This window comes from Typopeltis vanoorti, chromosome 11 (assembly GCF_054136105.1).
Source record: "Typopeltis vanoorti isolate ZY-2024b chromosome 11, IOZ_Tvanoo_1.0, whole genome shotgun sequence".
NCBI classification, from domain to species: Eukaryota; Metazoa; Arthropoda; class Arachnida; order Uropygi; family Thelyphonidae; genus Typopeltis; species Typopeltis vanoorti.
Window position 1 is genome coordinate 47,251,718 of NC_143559.1, and position 17,527 is coordinate 47,269,244.

At 35.0% G+C, this 17,527-nt stretch overlaps 1 protein-coding gene across 2 annotated transcripts; it reads left to right on the forward strand.

The window, feature by feature from the left end:
- The first annotated feature begins 347 nt into the window (after positions 1-347).
- Positions 348-17,319, forward strand: LOC150101531 (cytochrome P450 2J4-like). Of its 2 annotated transcripts, XM_090400423.1 has the most exons (8): positions 348-662; positions 4,805-4,932; positions 8,160-8,266; positions 8,672-8,973; positions 10,854-10,969; positions 13,118-13,370; positions 13,668-13,855; positions 16,949-17,319. In XM_090400423.1, the coding sequence occupies exons 1-8, from the start codon at positions 451-453 to the stop codon at positions 17,125-17,127; spliced, it is 1,485 nt and encodes a 494-aa protein (XP_090256549.1). In that variant the 5' UTR covers positions 348-450; the 3' UTR covers positions 17,128-17,319. The 2 variants fall into 2 exon arrangements, with proteins under 2 accessions (XP_090256549.1, XP_090256550.1); XM_090400424.1 differs by lacking the exon at positions 4,805-4,932.
- Positions 17,320-17,527: the final 208 nt, after the last annotated feature.

Below are 17,527 nucleotides of genomic sequence, written 5' to 3' on the forward strand. Positions count from 1 at the left end.
GACTGTAACGAATTTTTCAACGTACGATATTTTCCGTGATATATCCATAAATTATACTCAAGTAATCAAAGATTTTATCCAGAGCCCAGTCTCGTGAAATTAGAGATTTACATTTTTAATGTAAGGCGACAGATAATATTAAATATCCCGAATACAATGTTTCGTTAAAATCCGGCCAGCTATAGCTGAGCTATAATTTATCTGGTAATTTATCAGCATAGTTTCTACCCAAAGCAACAAGAAACAATAGATGGAGCCACTTACTATAATTGCTATGCATTTCACTTTTATTTCAGTTAGTGATAAGATTTACTTCATATCTGTGTCAAGCCAGAGATTATAGTCAAACAAGAGCAGCAATCCAGATGTAGTCGGTCTCGTGTACTACTAGAAGAGTAGAGTTATTTTGACATCACATCCTATTGCTGAAAAATTACACTTAATGTCAGCATGTTTTATGAAACAGTGCTCTCTACTCAGCAATTACTGATTTCAGTTGCAATAAGTCTTGCAGTGCTTTTCATATGGAAAATGGCAAGAAATCCGAAAACGTTTCCACCGGGTCCACCTGGACTTCCGTTTTTAGGAAATATCTTTTTATTTGATCAAGCACCTCATTTGAAATTTTATGAACTATCGAAAAAATATGGGAAAGTATTCAGGTAATCACAGTTATTTTATTTTTTTATATATATAAAATCGCACTGTATTTTATATCGGTCAAATTAAATCGTAATTAAAGTACTTTTACTAAGAAAAAATAAATGAAGTGGATTTTTCTGAAATTCATCCATAATAAATGGTAATAAGAAATGCAAAATTCTTCGGCAATTTTAAGTGTCATTTCATTTAGATCAAATAGAAAATCGATATTGATATAGTGTCCCCAATCATCCAAATATAAGACTCACCTGTCACGTGATTTTATGTATATCATCTCAGAAAATGTCTTTTCACACCATCAAAAACGGTACCAAGCTACCGGATCTGAATATAAACAATCATGTACTGATAGTCACCAACGTAAACTCGTGATACGTGCGACTTACGAGTGGCACTCAAAAAAACTGTCAACTTAACGCTGTGACTGCGAGCGTCATCGGTGTCAGCCCGTGGCGACGAGTGTGAAACATGAGGCCACTGCAGCAACCACACCTGAGGCATGAAAGCGGCCATGGACAATACGCAGACAATTGGAAATCGCTGAATCACACAATTACTATTCTATGGATAGTGAAACAGCAATTTTATAATATTGTTATAAAATTCATCTAAAAACCATCTATGGCTCGCAATAACAGGAACAAGAAAAAGGATGTACGATAAATAAACAACGGAGCAGATTAAGTCCGCGGAGCGCAGTTTGGCTATCTCTTCTACCTCTGCATAAAATTGGATAAAACACTATAATGAATACGTTGATTTCCCTTATGCATGATATTACAAATTGTTCGTGGCCTACACAATTTACCTAAGAAATATCTTTCTTGTACATGAAACATGGAAAATGGTCCAAATAGTACTTCTTCTGTTTCACGATGTTTTTTTTTTTTAAGGTTTCCCTATATGATGTTTTAACCTTGAAAGAGGAAGTTTTAAACAAAATATGTCTATTGTCATGTATGCGAAGCGCGCGATCATGCTTCGTGATTCAAACTGTTTGTCTTAAAAGTTTACTTACAAATAATTCGAATCATGCTCGGAACTCCTCTAAATTTCGGAATTACTCGTATCTTAAAGTATAACGGTCCTAACTGGTTCATCATTCGCGAGTCCATCTACACATGCTTATTCGTGTTTGTTCGCCACAAGTTATGACGGATGTACAGGTAAAAAAGTAGTTTCAAAATTCACCACCAGTTGCGCTGTATGATGTACCGAATGTAGATGTAGTAATTTTTCTGTGTGTAAGGAGAAAAGCGACACAAGCATAAATAACGCATGTTTATTCACTTCCATTATGCATTCACGGGCAGCTGTTCAATGTGCTGCCTTTCATACTATGCCACAAACTGCCTCCTTTTTTAAAGTGTTTTCAACTGCAAAACATACTTTGCAAAGGTTGCGCACATGCTGCATTATGCGGTCTTTCAGCGCTGAAAAGTTATCAGGATGGTCCCGATAAACTCTATCTTTAAGAAATCCCCAGAGCCAGAAGTCGCGGCGGGTCTGATCAGGTGAACGAGTCTGACATGCAGTGGGAAATGCATGGCTGATTATTCTGGTTTCCACGAAATGTTCTCGAAGAAATTCTTATTCGGATCAACCGATGTGTGGAGGAGCCCCATTCTGAATGAAAATGACTAAATCTATGCACAGGCGCTGCTCTAGCTGTGATATAACAAAATTGTTTATCATATCCCGAAACCTCTCGGCAGTAACTGAGCAGGTCACAGGACCAGACTGGCAAACGTCCTCAAAGACGAATGGTTCAATGATAAACAAAGCGCTAAACCAGCAACAGACAGTTATTTGGGTGAATGAAAAGCAGTTTGCAGGATTGAATGCTGGTTTTGCGTGGTTTACATCCGGCAATTGTGGGTATTGTATTCACAGGTCCGTTCAGGTGAAAGTGAACCCCCATAAAATCATCCACGGCCACACAGCTACCAACTCCACTCGAGCAAGGAATGTTAAAGCAAAGGTCAGTCGACTTTCAAAGTCCTGCGAGGCAACTCCTGTGTCGGGATTATCTTAAATGGGTAGATATACAAAATCTGCCGAAGAATTTTCCAGATAGTTGTGTAAAGCACATTCATGTGTCCTAATACAGCACGTGCACTGCAGCAACCGGAGTTAGACCTGTCAGAGGTCTCAAACCATTCAGTTCGCATCAAGTCAATGAATAACAGTGATTATTCATTGACTCCATCATCAATAATCATTGATGTCAGAGCATATGGAGATAGTGGACCTCGTCGACATTTGTTCAGAGGACCCAATTTGCGGAGTGCAGCAACAGTATTTCAGTTGTTTAGGTAGTACAACTTCACGAATAAAGCACATTGGGGCAGGGTTTGCTATCACCATGGGCGGTCTTAACAACCAGAATGAAGGGAAAAATCGCGTGTCCATCTTTTTTAACGTAAAAGGCAACATGGATATATAAATCTTAAAGAAACATATACTGTATATTTACAAACTTATAAGAAATGTCAATAGGAAGTGGCAAACAAGATCAGTATCAGTCGAAGATGAAAATGGTAAAGTATTAATGGGCAAGAGAGAAATTATACACAGATGGACAAGATATTCCAGCAAACTGTATAAAAATCAACTAAATGATACTGTAATAGAAGTAATCAAAGAACTAAAGGCAATCTCTCCACCAGCAGAGATCTTTGAAAATGACATCTTGGAAGAAGAGATGAATAAGGCTATAAAACATCTCAAGAACAACAAGAGTCCTGGAAATGACAACATAATAGGCGAGATGCTAAAATATGGGGGAGAATCAGTTACAAAAGAAATACATAAGCTATGTAATGAAATATGGAGATCAGGATATTCCCCCGAAGAGTGTAAAAAATCGGTCTTGGTTGTTCTTCATAAGAAAGGCAGTGCTTTAGAATGCACCAATCACAGAACTATTGCATTAATGAGTCATCTCGACAAAGTACTGATGAAAATAGTAACAGAGCGCTTGAAGGGGCATATGAAGGCACATCTTCCGGATGAGCAAGCCGGATTTCAACAAGATCGAAGTACAGTGCAAAAAATACTCGCACTAAGACTAATAGCAGAGAAAGCTCGAAGAAAAAACAAAAAGATATATTGCTGTTTCGTGGACGTCCAAAAAGCATTTGATAATATTAATCAAAATATAACATTAGCTGTCTTGGAATCCTATGGTGTGGACAATAAATTGATCTGCCTGCTGAAAGATATAAACAGCCAAACACAAGCAAAAATCAGAATATCAGGTGAGACTATAGATTGGTTTGCCAATAGTCAAGGCACAAGATATGGAGACCCAATATCACCAATCATCTTCATCACACATCTGGGAAGAACACTAGATAAGATTAAAGAAGAGGGTGGAAGCATTTCAATAAATGGCATTAGAATAAACTACCTCGAGTTACTGAACAGAGTTACGATAGACAAATTTCAACTGGAAAATGTGGAACACTTCACATATCTTGGATGCCACATGACGCATGACTTGGACTCCAAGAAAGAGATAAAAATTAGAATAGCCAGAGCAACAACTGTTTTAAAAGCCATGGACAAAATATGGAAGAGCCGAGCTATAAAGATGCAAACTTAACTGCGCATTGTATAAACCTGTATCTTCAGCAGCATGCTCTACGGATGGGAGGCCTGGGTACTCCTGAGAGAAACTGAAAGGCGGATATTGGCATTTGAGAGGAAGTGATATAGAAATATCTTGAGAATAAGCTGGATACAGAGAGTGAACAAGGAGGAAATCTACAGACGAATACAACCAAACGAAAACCTGATCCAGATAATAATCAAAAGGAAACTACGTCTCTTTGGCCATATATGTAGAATGAACGATAAAAGGAAAATAAAAAAATGCTGCTGTTTTGGATGACTGAAGGAAAGAACAAAAAAGGAAGACCAAACAGAGAATGGGGGATGACATTGTCAAATGTTGCGGAATCTCTATACACAAACTGAGTCATCTTGCACAAAATAGAATGCAATGGAAGAATCATATCAAGATGGCAGCAGACACCTACGGGCATTGGACCCGTGATTGTGATGATGATTATGATGATATATAAATAAATATATATATATATATATATATATATATATATATTTCTCTCTTCCTTAGCATTCGCATCGGTCCAAAACGTGCTGTGATACTGTGCGATTACAAAACAATCAAAGAATTCTTGTCACACCGAAACTGCTTAGATCGTCCAGTAGCAGGGCATGACTCTACAGTACCACACGGATTTGGTACGTATTTATAATAGTGCTTATTTTAGATGATGTTAACATATTTTAGTGTAAAATTCATTACTCTTAGAAAGAGTGTTAGTTTTGCTATGAAGGGTTAAAGAATTATTTATTAACCCATCTAATGAAACAGATATTTCCATCATTAATACATCAAGCTTTCTGAGTTACGCCAAATGGTGACATTCGTCGCCATTATTCTTGATTTTGGCCAATATATTGTGAACATCAATGTACAGAAACAACTCAGTCAACTAAAATCAGGTCGCAAGTTAAAGATTGTTTATAATTATAAATAAAGTATATTCATTTATTATGTTTCATAAAGATATACTTTTTTCTCTTTGAATGGACCTATAAATGAACTTTCAAGAATCCTGAATGGCTGTTTCGAAACTTTTCTTTGAATATTAGGATAATAATTGAGTAAACCATTAGAAACGTTCTACAGAATTGTGTAGAACTCTTGAGAAATAAAGTTAACTATAAAAAATTTGTAAATGGCATGTAATATAAGAAATATGTTTAAGTAAATTTGTTTCAAATGTAATTTGAAACAAAAGTATTCAAACAACGGAGAGTAGTAAAAACATTTCCTCGGTTACACCGTTGCCTAATGAGGCTAAACAATTAGAGGAAGAGAATTTAGCGAGCAATTATCTCTGAGTTCGGAATAAATAAATATGTATTCTATTTTCTTCGTGGATAAACGGCATGCTATTAATTTGTATATTTTGTAGAAAATGAAAATTTAGTTTGAGAGGTTTTGATGGGCTGGTATCGTAGAGGAGGGAACTGCAACGACAAGGTTAAAATGTCATCCGTTTTGCTATAGCTTTGTAGGAGTAAAAACCCTTTCTTCTCAGTACATCCACTGTTTCTGGAAACCCAAAGGAAATCTCACCGAACTCTAGGACTTTCTGAATATTTATTGCCAAGAAAGTGTAGGTCATCTCTGTAATATTCACATGCGAATTTAAACAGGTAATATAGTATATATTTTTTTCAATTTTATTCAAAGGTATTTATTAGGCCCTCTACGGATTTAATTCTTGCGCATGCTGCATAGCAAACCGTCATTTAAATTGCTTATATTAAAAAGAAATGCAAAGTTTAGAAGTTTCAGCAAATAAATTCTCTTCAATATCGTTCCTTGTGGCTAGGTTCCTAGAATCCCTAGATTCGAATACATTCGAATCTAGGGATTTTCAGCCAATCAACAAGAATCGCCTAAAAAAACTCTCGAAAACCGATGTGTTTCATTTTTGGGTTTTCCTTTTTTCACGAAACTCTAAAATACAAGTAAATAGAGTTTAATCGGGACTAATGAATGAATAATTTAATTAATAGAGACGAAAAACGCGCTCCGTCCACGGCCGGGTCGGCCGCGGACGGAGCGCCATTTCAAAGAGGCTGTGAAATGGTACGGAGTACCATTTCACAGCCTCTTTGTTCGCGATAAAGTAATTCAAGGACTTCAGGCAAGTCAGAAGGAATATTTCTCTTCAGTCAACAGTAACAAAGCATGGATAAGGAACATTTTTACAGCGAACGTAGAATCTGAGACAGAATTGCCGGATTTAGATATTGAATCTATAATTGAACCTCGTGTGATACGGCACACAACGACACCTTCAACACAATACCACTGATGGATTTTTGGTTGTCTTGCCGACAGGCGTACCCAATTCTTGCAGAAAAAGCGATAAAATTTCTAATGCCTTTTGTCACAACCTACAAGCATGAAACAGTCTTTTCAACACTGGTTTTTCTAAAATATAAATATAGACACCGATTGGAAGTCGAACCGGATTTAAGAATAAATTATCATCCTTTCCTCCAAATGCGAAGTTTCTAGTTAACAAACAACAGCATCACACTTCTCATTAATAAATTTCTTGGCTTTAGTTTAATTTCTTTATAATTTTGTAAGAGTAAATGCTTCTTTATTATAATAATAATAAATGAAAACTCTATGAACATTCAAGTCTGTTTTATTTTACCTATTGGCCATTAAAATTTTAGTGGGTCACGAAGATGAAGTATTAAAATAACCGGACCACGGGAAAAAAGTTTGGGAAACCTTGAGCTATGGAAACTAAGAAATTTCAGTGTACGTCTTAAATGAATCTTCTTCTACGCGTTATTCCCGCTTCCTATGCAGGGTCGCGTGTTACTTTAGATGCGACTTCTTGTTAGTACTACTCCCAACCGACCCGTCGCCTGGTCTGTCGCTGGGGGGGGGGGATATATTTTTGACTGTAGAGGCGTATGTTCACGGGGCCGGTTTGCCTGTTTGCGGGATGAAAAACGCCAGATAAACTGGCGGAAAAAACCCTACTGACCGCGCCCAAGACCGGCTAACTTGGCTATGCCTGAGGAAGATCCTCAAATTCCTCACGTCTACAACGGGAATCGAACCTGGGACACTTCTTCCCCAGGCATATGGTTGCGAAGCGCAAAGCCACTAGGCTAACCGCGCGATTTATACGTCTTAAATGAATAAATTCTGTAAAAGACTTTAAAGTATTGAAATAAGTTCAATACTTGAAATAATCAAGTTCATTTGTAAATATTCGATCTAAAAATATTTGTATGATAATCATGTTATTTGTGTTGCTCAAATAAAAGTAATTAAACCTTTTGTTCAATTTTCAGAAGCGTGTTGTCAGTCACTGTTGATGTTGTGTTATGAGCACACTCGAATACGCTACATCGAATTGATGCTTGCAGAGGAATATCAAGGAACCACTTCATATTACTGATAAGCTTTTTTATTACCTTCAATGATATAAACAGTTTCTTTTTTCTAGGTGATAAGAGTACATGTGCACTTCAAGTATCACCCTGTGTCTGTCTTCAATACAAATCGTGAAAACTGTATGGAATACACATATTTGAAATTATGTGTAAAGTGTTTCTCAAGACAATTTCTATCAAATTCAGACATTGACCAGACCTAATCACTCGAACGCTGTATACTATCTTGGGTTTCCATGACAACAGTCGGTCCTAATTTTGGCAATAGCAATAGACGCTAATTTCAAATGTTATCCCGTAGTAACCAAAGTATATCACATACATTCTTGGATAACTGAAATCAAGATAAAAAACAGTATTTATTAAATAGCAATATTTTAGCCCACTCCACTTTTGGCAATGATTACCGTTTGTTATTAAATGCATTGAATGAAATGAACCTAAGCTAATGTTTTATTCTATTGAAGGATTTGCTTTCCTAAATGGAAAAGAGTGGGAAGAGCAAAGAAGAGTCTCCATGCATCTAATGAGAAACATTGGCCTTGGGAAATCTATATTTACTAGAGAAGTTCAGGTTTGTAAATAATATAACTTTATTAACTAATACTAAAATGAATCAGAAAAAAAGATGTTTTCATAATAAATATTTCTAAATAACAGCATGTAGCTTCAAATAGGCCAAAACTGAATACCTTTATAATATACAAGATAGTAATTCTACTAACAGAGGATGCCTTCTGGAAATGCGAAGACCTTCGTGTAAGTGTGAATTTAGCACTTAATAAAGCGTTCGTAGTCTGATGTAACGTATCTCCTCTAAGGGTCATTCTATAGAAAACATTATCTTAATAAATGGTATGTTCTGTAGCTGTTAAGATTATAAATAAATACTGTAATGATTATCATAATTGATTTCTATTAATATTATAAAGTGAATATAATAATGAATGACCATTACAACTGACTATTTTATTTTCAGGAGGATATCCACGAACTTTTAGGATTAATTCGCAAAGTGAATGGAAAACCATTTCCTTTTAAAGATTACTTGAGCAAAGCCAATATTAATACTGTTTGGATGATAATATTTGGGAAAAGGATATCGTATGGTGATCCTTTGTGGCCTACCTTAATTCAGATTTCGGAGGCTTTCATGAGATATTTCACTGAAGTTGCATTGCTGACTTATTTTCCTCTGCTTCTAAAACTGTTCAAATTCTTAGGATGGACGAACTTTGAAAAGGATATACACCTTTTTCAAACATTTTGTGATTTAGTACAGTAAGTAAAATGTTAAAAACATATTTTCACATTCGGTGATATTTATAATACTTCTGATATAATCTGAAGAAAAAAGAGAGAGAGAGAGAATAAAAACAATTGCCTGTTTTCCACAGAATTTCAACTGTGTCAATTTTGGAAAATTTCTCCTCAGGTGGTTACCAAAGCATTTTAACCGTCAGTGTCCGTCGCTGTTGTGTCATTAGATGGCATTGCATTTAGAAACAAAAAATATATTTATATCCCTTCTATTAATATTACTTATAGTCATAATATATTGTTTATGTTTATTTATTTCTTATTTGGTATTTGTTCTTCTATAATGTCTTCTCAAGATACACAAGAAAGGAGTGTATATGGTGATTTCATCTGAATTAGTTAAGTTTAATAGAAATTTATATTTTTGCCATGTGAATGATTTTAAACTAACAATTTACGTGTCTTTTCTAATCATGTACAGTAGTTTACACTACTCTATATACAATTTTAAAAAAATAATTAAAATCTATGGTTGCCGATTGAATTTTCAATTAATAATCAAACATATTATTGGTCAAACAGTAACAATTCTGAACAGCAAAAATACCCACACTCACAAAAACAGTCACTCACACACTCACACACACATACACTTCTATGGGTATTTTTATTTTTCATTCTGCACATGTCCTCGTTTCTGTCTAAAGATCGACCATTTCCCTTGTTTACAAACTTGTTGAAAAATTGATAAATGTGTCATTCAGGATAAAAAAAAGTGTGCTTTTAAGAGAGTGGTACTCAAGGTCAGAAATCATCAAACTTTGTGGGATAAAAAAATCTAAAGAACCTGAATATTCCTTGATGTTGATAAAAATGTATACAATATATTTATTTCGTTCTCAAATAGATAGTTAACAGAAAAAATCTTGAAATTTTCAGTTTATAAAACATAATAAGATCTTGACTAACAACCTTATGTTTATGCAGCAATATACGCAATTTTACACACTACTTAATAGGTTTCAGAAATAATAAGGAAACATACTTCAAGTCAATCGTTAACAGCACTATTCTAATGGAAACATTCATCAATATTTTGTAACCAAAAGCTGATTGTATACAATGTGCCCGTTAACAAGAAGACAGTTTTAATAGGCTTTTCTAAATCGAATTTTTTCAAATAGTATATAGTTTTAACTGGTAGAGTGTGCTTTTTCCAAGCAGCGCATGCGGGTTGCTATTACGTCATTAGTTTTTTTTTTTTTTTTTATTAGGTCAACGTTCCCAAGACATCACTCTTTCGTCTGCAGAACATTCACTGAAAACAATACCGATAGTTTCCTTCCACATTAAACTGTTCATAAGAAATTTATTCCGGAAGGCCAAACGGTTAAGTCAGTAACAGCCTAGCTGTCACAAAACGATGCATGCAACGAGTGATTGGACGAGCAGTACTGAACAAACAATTGTCTGTTACTTTATGACAATGCACCTGCACATCGTACATAAAACGTGAAAAATCCATTTGCAAATCCACCACAATGCTCACCCACCAGCAGTATTCTTGTTTTCTTCTCTTTTTTTTCGAAATTGAAAACGATATTCAAAGGACAATGGGTTGACTCTGTGTAAGTTATTCAGAAGATTGTGACCACAAAGCTCAACGGTATACCTACAAACGTCTACCAACGATTTCAAAAAATAGACAATGTAGAAGCTGTATTGAGTTAAAGAGATATGATATTGAAAATAATAAATTTTTAATAGTATTCTTCTTCCTGTATTATTCTTTACTTTTACGCGAAATTTGTCTCGCTATTTAATGTCACACTGTGTATGTTTGATCTTCGACAATTCAAGAATGAAAATTTAAATAAAATGTAAACTCTATTCCCTTACAGAAATGAAATAGACGAAAGAAGAGTAAATCCTGCTAGCAGAACCAATGAAGATTTTATAAGTCTCTATCTAGAGGAAATAGAGAATCGCTCTGGAAAATTGGATACATCTCTCACCAGTAATATTCGCGATAACATTCTATTTCTTTGCAAATAAGGTCCTTGTGTATGTAAAATTAATATACGCTTAATTCTTCATGTAATTCATGAAATTATAGATAGATCTAATTTCGATTTGTATAATTAAGTTACTGTTATCGCTTGATTTTATATTTCAAGACTCCAATAAGCTTTTTCATTGGATTTAAAAACAAACCGCTAAATATGAGGTAGAGAACCCCACCCCCCCATGCAGATTAATAATGGTCGAAATTACTCGAAAAAAGATCCACTTCTGTTCTAAAAAACAGAGTTGGAGATAATTTATCATCTACAGTACTATTATAGATGCATCGATTAACATTAACAAAACATCTTTAAGAAAAATACATTAATCTCTCTCTCTCTCTCTCTCTCTCTCTCTCTCACACACACACACACACACACACACACACATACACACAATTACGGTCTCATCAAATGTCAGTGTGTCGTTTACTGATTCACTTATCAGTCGAGTTGCGAGGGATTGTCACACTTCTGTGAGTTCGTGTTTGAAGTGCGCTTAAGTTAGCACATTTCTCAGACTTGAAAGTTCGCTTCTGACCGTCTCACATAAGTATCTGCATTGACACCTCTGAAGAAATTATGGAATAAGTTTTTGAACACAATTTACATAATTTATGTTCAGGTATATAATAATCTAAAGTAATTTTCTGGATATCAGTTGTCTGCAAACGTTCCTAGATCGTCATCTCTCTCTCTGTCTCTCTCTCTCTCTCTCTCTCTCTCTCTCTGTCTCTCTCTCTCTCTCTCTCTCTCTCTCTCTCTCTTGCACATTTTAATGGTCCCCAGGATACTTATAAGTGTTTAGTTTGTTGAAACAGCTGCCGTTTTATTAATCAGGGAGAATCAAGTAAGTCTTTTATTTTTCAACAAAAATCTACTTAATCTGGTTCCATTTCAACTTAAAATTTACTATTCCATTTGTGTACATTAATGTTAAGCAATCAGTTTAAAGTTGCTTTTGAAAGTACCAAACAATCAGTTTTTTTTTTCTACCAATGTGGAAATATAAATCAGAATCAAAAAATCAACGACCGCCTTTTTATTCCCGTATATAGGGAGTAGGAGAGGCTGTTTTAGCCCTATCTAACTTTTTTGGAGACTGAGTGGGCAGTTCAATCTCCACTGGTACCCAATCAGAGATATCTGACCCAAGGCTATCACTAATTAAGCGGCACGCAGTGAAGAGAACGACTCAACAAATGCTGCCACTTCGTGGTCCATAACCCTAACACTCGTATTTGATGTCTGAAATAATGCGTGTTCTACGGTTGATTTTCTTGAGTTTACGGGACGAAAAACCCGAGTTTTCGGGAGAAAACACCCACTTGCCCGTGCCAGAGACCGACTAACTCGGGAACCGGTCGAAAAAAGGCTTAGAAAAATTTCTTCTAGTCGCCGACTAAATTTGAAACCAAAAAGTCTTCCTTCGCGCGATTAAGCGCCGTGGTGTGCAAACGCCACATCCACTGAGCTACACAGGCTTAATAAATTACAAATATAAGGTTCAAGTTTCAATTTACCATTTAAACCATTCCGAGCATACAACTATCCTTCGGCTTTAAGAATAAGCAACTATTACACGTTGTATTCCAAGCAACATCTGTACAACATTCTGTTTTACAGATACGGTTTTAATTCCTATGTGTACTTTTTTGTATTATTTTCATGAAATTAAAATCGGCATTTGTTCCGGGAGACGAAATACTTTCTGCATACGCGTGTCAAAGATCAATGAACTCCAAAGTAATGATTCACTGTAATAGATGGTCAAATATTTTCCGCAACTAAACAAAGTTGTTGTGGTTGATTGATTTGAGTAGGAAGAACAACGAACTACCACTGATTGGTGAATGTTTGTGCCAAATTTGCATTTATATTGGAATTATTTCTAATCCAGATTTAATGATAAAGGTGCTCTCTGATTATTAGCTAGGAAAATGTTATGCGTGCCGTAATCTATTAGCTGTGATCTCAAGCTGTGACCTTCAAACTGTTTAAAATAAAAGTAAATGAGATTAATTTCAGCATCAGTAGTATTTTATATCAATATGTTAAATACAAAGAATACATTAAAAATCACTTTTTTTATTCTATTTTAGTTTCGTCACTAAAAGGCAACGCTCAGGGGTTCTTAATAGGGGGATCAGCAACATGCACACTAGCCCTTGAATGGTTCCTTCTTACAATGGCTGATAATCCCAAAATTCAGGAACGAATTCAAAAGGAAATCGATACAGTGACAGGCAAATCAAGGGATATTTTCTGGGAAGATCACAAATCAATGCCGTTTACAATTGCTTCAATAAAAGAAAGCATTCGGTTGAGTTTTAATACATTGGGTGAGCTCCGATGGTGAGTAAGTATTATTATTCTTTCTTCTGATCTATTTGTGTCACTTTTATATTACTATAATTTTATATTAATACATTATGTATTTATAATGAATTATTCTTATATCTTATCTATACATAAAATGTATCCGTTCGGGAAAATACCTACGTTTATATATAGTATTTTTAATTAATTTAAATGGTATAATTTTTATAGATGAAATGAAAGCTATAATAAACAATAAAAAGAAAACAAACATTGACTATTAAAGAACTGAGCAAGTTTAATCAGTCTTTTTGTTTTCTTCTTTTCTTGTAGTACTTCTGCAGATACGTTTATCTCAGGCTATTTTATTCCAAAAGGTACCTTTTTGATTCCTCTGTTATATGGTGCTCACATGAGTCCTGAAGATTGGAAAAATCCTACGGAATTCCGTCCTGAAAGATTTCTTAACGAAGACGAAACTATGGTGCTTAAGTCAGATGCATATCTACCATTTGGTTCAGGTAATTTTTTAATAAAGATTCAATCTTTTGAATCTATTTATCTGTTTCAGTATTACTATATGATTATTTTCAGCAATTCCATTTCTAGACATACTCAGAGAAATTATTTAAATTTATTTAAATAAATTTCTATACTTATATATGTATTTATAAAAATATTTATGTTTATATATTAATTTATAAAAATATTTTTATGTTTATAAGCGTCTTTAAATTTATATAAATTTATTTAAAATAAATCTATTTACTTATTAAATCTATTTTTTTAATTTATTTTTTAATTAATCTGAAGTTATATTTTACAGAATAAATTATGTCATCCGGTGTAACAGTAACTTAACAAACATGTTTTATTAACGTTCATAATTATTGTACGTTTTCGCACTTTTCATAACTAATATACACTATCTACCAATAATTGTCTGGACACCCCTGTAATTTGAAGTTATAGAGCATTTTGGGTTTGTTAATAACATAAAAACCGGTGTACATATAGCAGGAAGCAATATTTCATCAGAGCAGTTGAATACAGGTGGTATGGCAACACGACGTGAACTCAGCGACTTCGACAGAGGTATCATCGTGGGCTGCCACATTGGGGGAATGTCCATACCTACCATTGCTGCTCAACTGGAGCATCCAGAATCAACGGTTGGCGATCTGATCAACGAATGGAAGCTTTCTGCCATCACTAGCGCAAGAGAACACCCAGAGTGGCCCCCGAAAATGACTGACAGAGACAGGAGGGTGTTAAAAGGGTTAAAACAGCATAGATTTACAAAAGGAAAGTCATGTTTGAACAACTTGCTTACGTTCTATAATAATGCTTGCGTTAAGTAAAATAATGGACATACCATAAAATACACCATGATACTTTTGGATTTTGCTAAGCCTTTTGACAGAATGCAGAATGGAAGTCTAGTGCATAAATTGTACAGGGTGTTCGGGATAAATTTGACAGTTTCGTAAGGAAAAAGAAAATCTTCTTTGTATCTATTAAATTTAATGAATTGACAAAAAAACATTACAGGCAGAGTTAATTACAATACTATCAACAAGATTTACTCAAAATAACCACCATTAGCATCGATCACAGCTTCAATTCTGCTTCGGAACCTCGAACAAGCTGATGCTACAGTCTCCCTGGGAAGGGCCGCAAAAACTGTTTTAATTTTATCCATTAACTGGGCTTTTGTATTACTGGAAGTGCGATTGGTGTCTTTTTCAACTGCGCCCCATACAAAATAATCCATGGGGTTAAGGTCTGGGGAGTTTGGAGGCCAAACATTTGGACTGGTGAAGTCGTAGAAATTTTCAGACAACCATTTTTGACTTTTCCCAGAGGTGTGGCAAGGGGCCGAATCCTGCTGCCATACATACGGCCTACCATTGCCTACCCTTGTTATCCAGGGCTTGACTACAGTTAGCAACTCCACGAACAAAGCCCGAATTCCAATGCCAGGGTTCTTCAACACCTGTTCCTGCAGATTTGCGAGGAATTCTGCTGTACGAACGCAATCAGATCGTCTGCTAGGGATCTTTCTTCTTGCTACATCCTCGTAGTCACCATTGCAAGTCTCTAGTTCATGCCTGATTGTTTTTACTGTATTCAGGGAGCATTGGGCAGCAGTCGTAATATCCTTATTTTGATGGCGGGCACGAATCATCATGATACAAGTTATTCTCTTCCATGATTCAGGTGGGTTCCAGCTATCCATCCTTTCTGACATCTTGTATATGAATGAAGAAGGGTCCAAACTTTTAAATGAAGAGAAGTGTGTGTTAATACATGTAACTTACGGAAAAATATAATTAATTATAAATATGTCAAATTTATCCCGAACACCCTGTAGAATATGAGATTGGATTATAAAATATCAGCGCGGTTAAGAGAATGGCTGACTGACAAATATTAATAAGTGGTATATGTGGTATATACTGATTGAATAGCAGTGGACCAAGGATCAGTGCTTGGTCCACTGCTATTCAATCTGTACATTAATGACATTACGAAGGATTTGTCGACATAATACTATTTGCTTACCCTGCCTATCTTTGCATCATAAGCTAATGCTATTTGTTTATGATGCAAAGATAGACAGTGTAGTCAGGGGTGTGGCTGATATGCAGCACTTGCAGACTACTTTCAATAGGCTGGAATTGTTGGCATTGGGAAATGGCTATCAGTTCAATGTTACTAAATGAAAGACATGGATTTTCTGTTTCTTTTCTATGATTAGATATCTTACAAATTATAAATAAAACATGATGATGATTAGATATCTAATGTCGTATTAATAGGGAGGGGTTAAAGTGATCGTTCTACGGATCTTGGAGTTTTAAAAACAAAAAGTTGAAGTTCATGCTGGAACAAACCTTGACATGTACAGTTAAGGAAGTCATTTTGCTCTTTACAAGGCCGTGATAAGGCCTCACTTGGACTATTGTGCGCAGGTCTTGTCTCCTAGTTTTTGTAGCAGTTCTAATACAGTGGCGACGGTGCAAATGAGAATGTTAAAAATAATATCACGACTGTGGAATAGTGATTCTGAAAATAGACTGAGAATTTATTGACTAGAGATCCTAGCAAACAGGAAAAAATGAGTTCATATGATTGAGACTTTCAAACTTCTGAAAGAGGCATAGGGATTTTAGTAGATGGAATTTTCATTTATGGAGGGTAGGAGAAAGGACGATAGGGCGTTCTTGGAGGTTGTGAATGAATTCTATCATTGCCATTGGATTGTGAGATAGGATAAATGAATTCAAGAAGAAGTATTACTGCTGGTGCGAATAGGATGTGGCCTCCTTTGATGAGTTCTTTGCCTGGAGGTCTCTCTTAATAATAATAATAATAATAATTTTTGTGATTGCCAGTATGTTGGAATGCATATTTGAGATTATTTATTACTTGATGGTTTTCAACTTAAAATGTAAGTTGAACGCAAATGGCTCTCTCCATTATTTTAGAAACAACAAACCTTATTCAAGTTAGACTGCAATTATTGCACTTATTATTAATTATTATTGTTACAGATAGTCCGAAGATAAAAGGACTTTTTTATGATTTGATTCTTCGTTTCTTTATTTTAGGTAAGCGAAGTTGTCCAGGAGAAGCTGCTGCCAATATGAGTCTCTTCATGTACGCATCCTCAATATTACAACACTTTGTGGTGAAATCTCCTGAAGGAGATAAACCAAATTTGAACGATGATATACTATACCCGTTTTATTATCCTATAAAAAAGGACTTGTGTTTCGTACCAAGATAGCCCGCAGTGCATGGAAATAATTATTGTAATATAAGGAATGAGTGCCTAAATAAATTTTAAATTGCATACCTCAGGGAATTCGATGTTATGTGAAAACTGTTCATATGAATACTGAATAATCAATGAGCAGCTCCACGATTTTGTGTTTGTGGATGACATTTTACTCTATTAATAAACTCCAGTTGGAATCTATTTAACTATCAATTTCTTAGAATATAAGAAAATATAATTAATCCTTAGTCAAATTAAATGCACATTTTTCTTTGTTTAAATGAAAGAGGGTGAAATCTGTTTCACTTAGTTCACGGCTATCAGTTTTTATTGGAAGAGACTATTATTCAGATGTTTTAAGGAAAGTAGTTCGCACCATGAAACTGATATGTTTTCAGACCTTTCGCAA

Coding starts and splice junctions, on each gene's coding strand:
- LOC150101531 (XM_090400423.1), top strand. CDS start 451: ATGTTTTATGAAACAGTGCTCTCTACTCAGCAATTACTGATTTCAGTT. Junction 4,933..8,159: donor TACAGTACCACACGGATTTG/GTACGTATTTAT, acceptor ATTCTATTGAAG/GATTTGCTTTCCTAAATGGA. Junction 13,371..13,667: donor ACATTGGGTGAGCTCCGATG/GTGAGTAAGTAT, acceptor CTTTTCTTGTAG/TACTTCTGCAGATACGTTTA.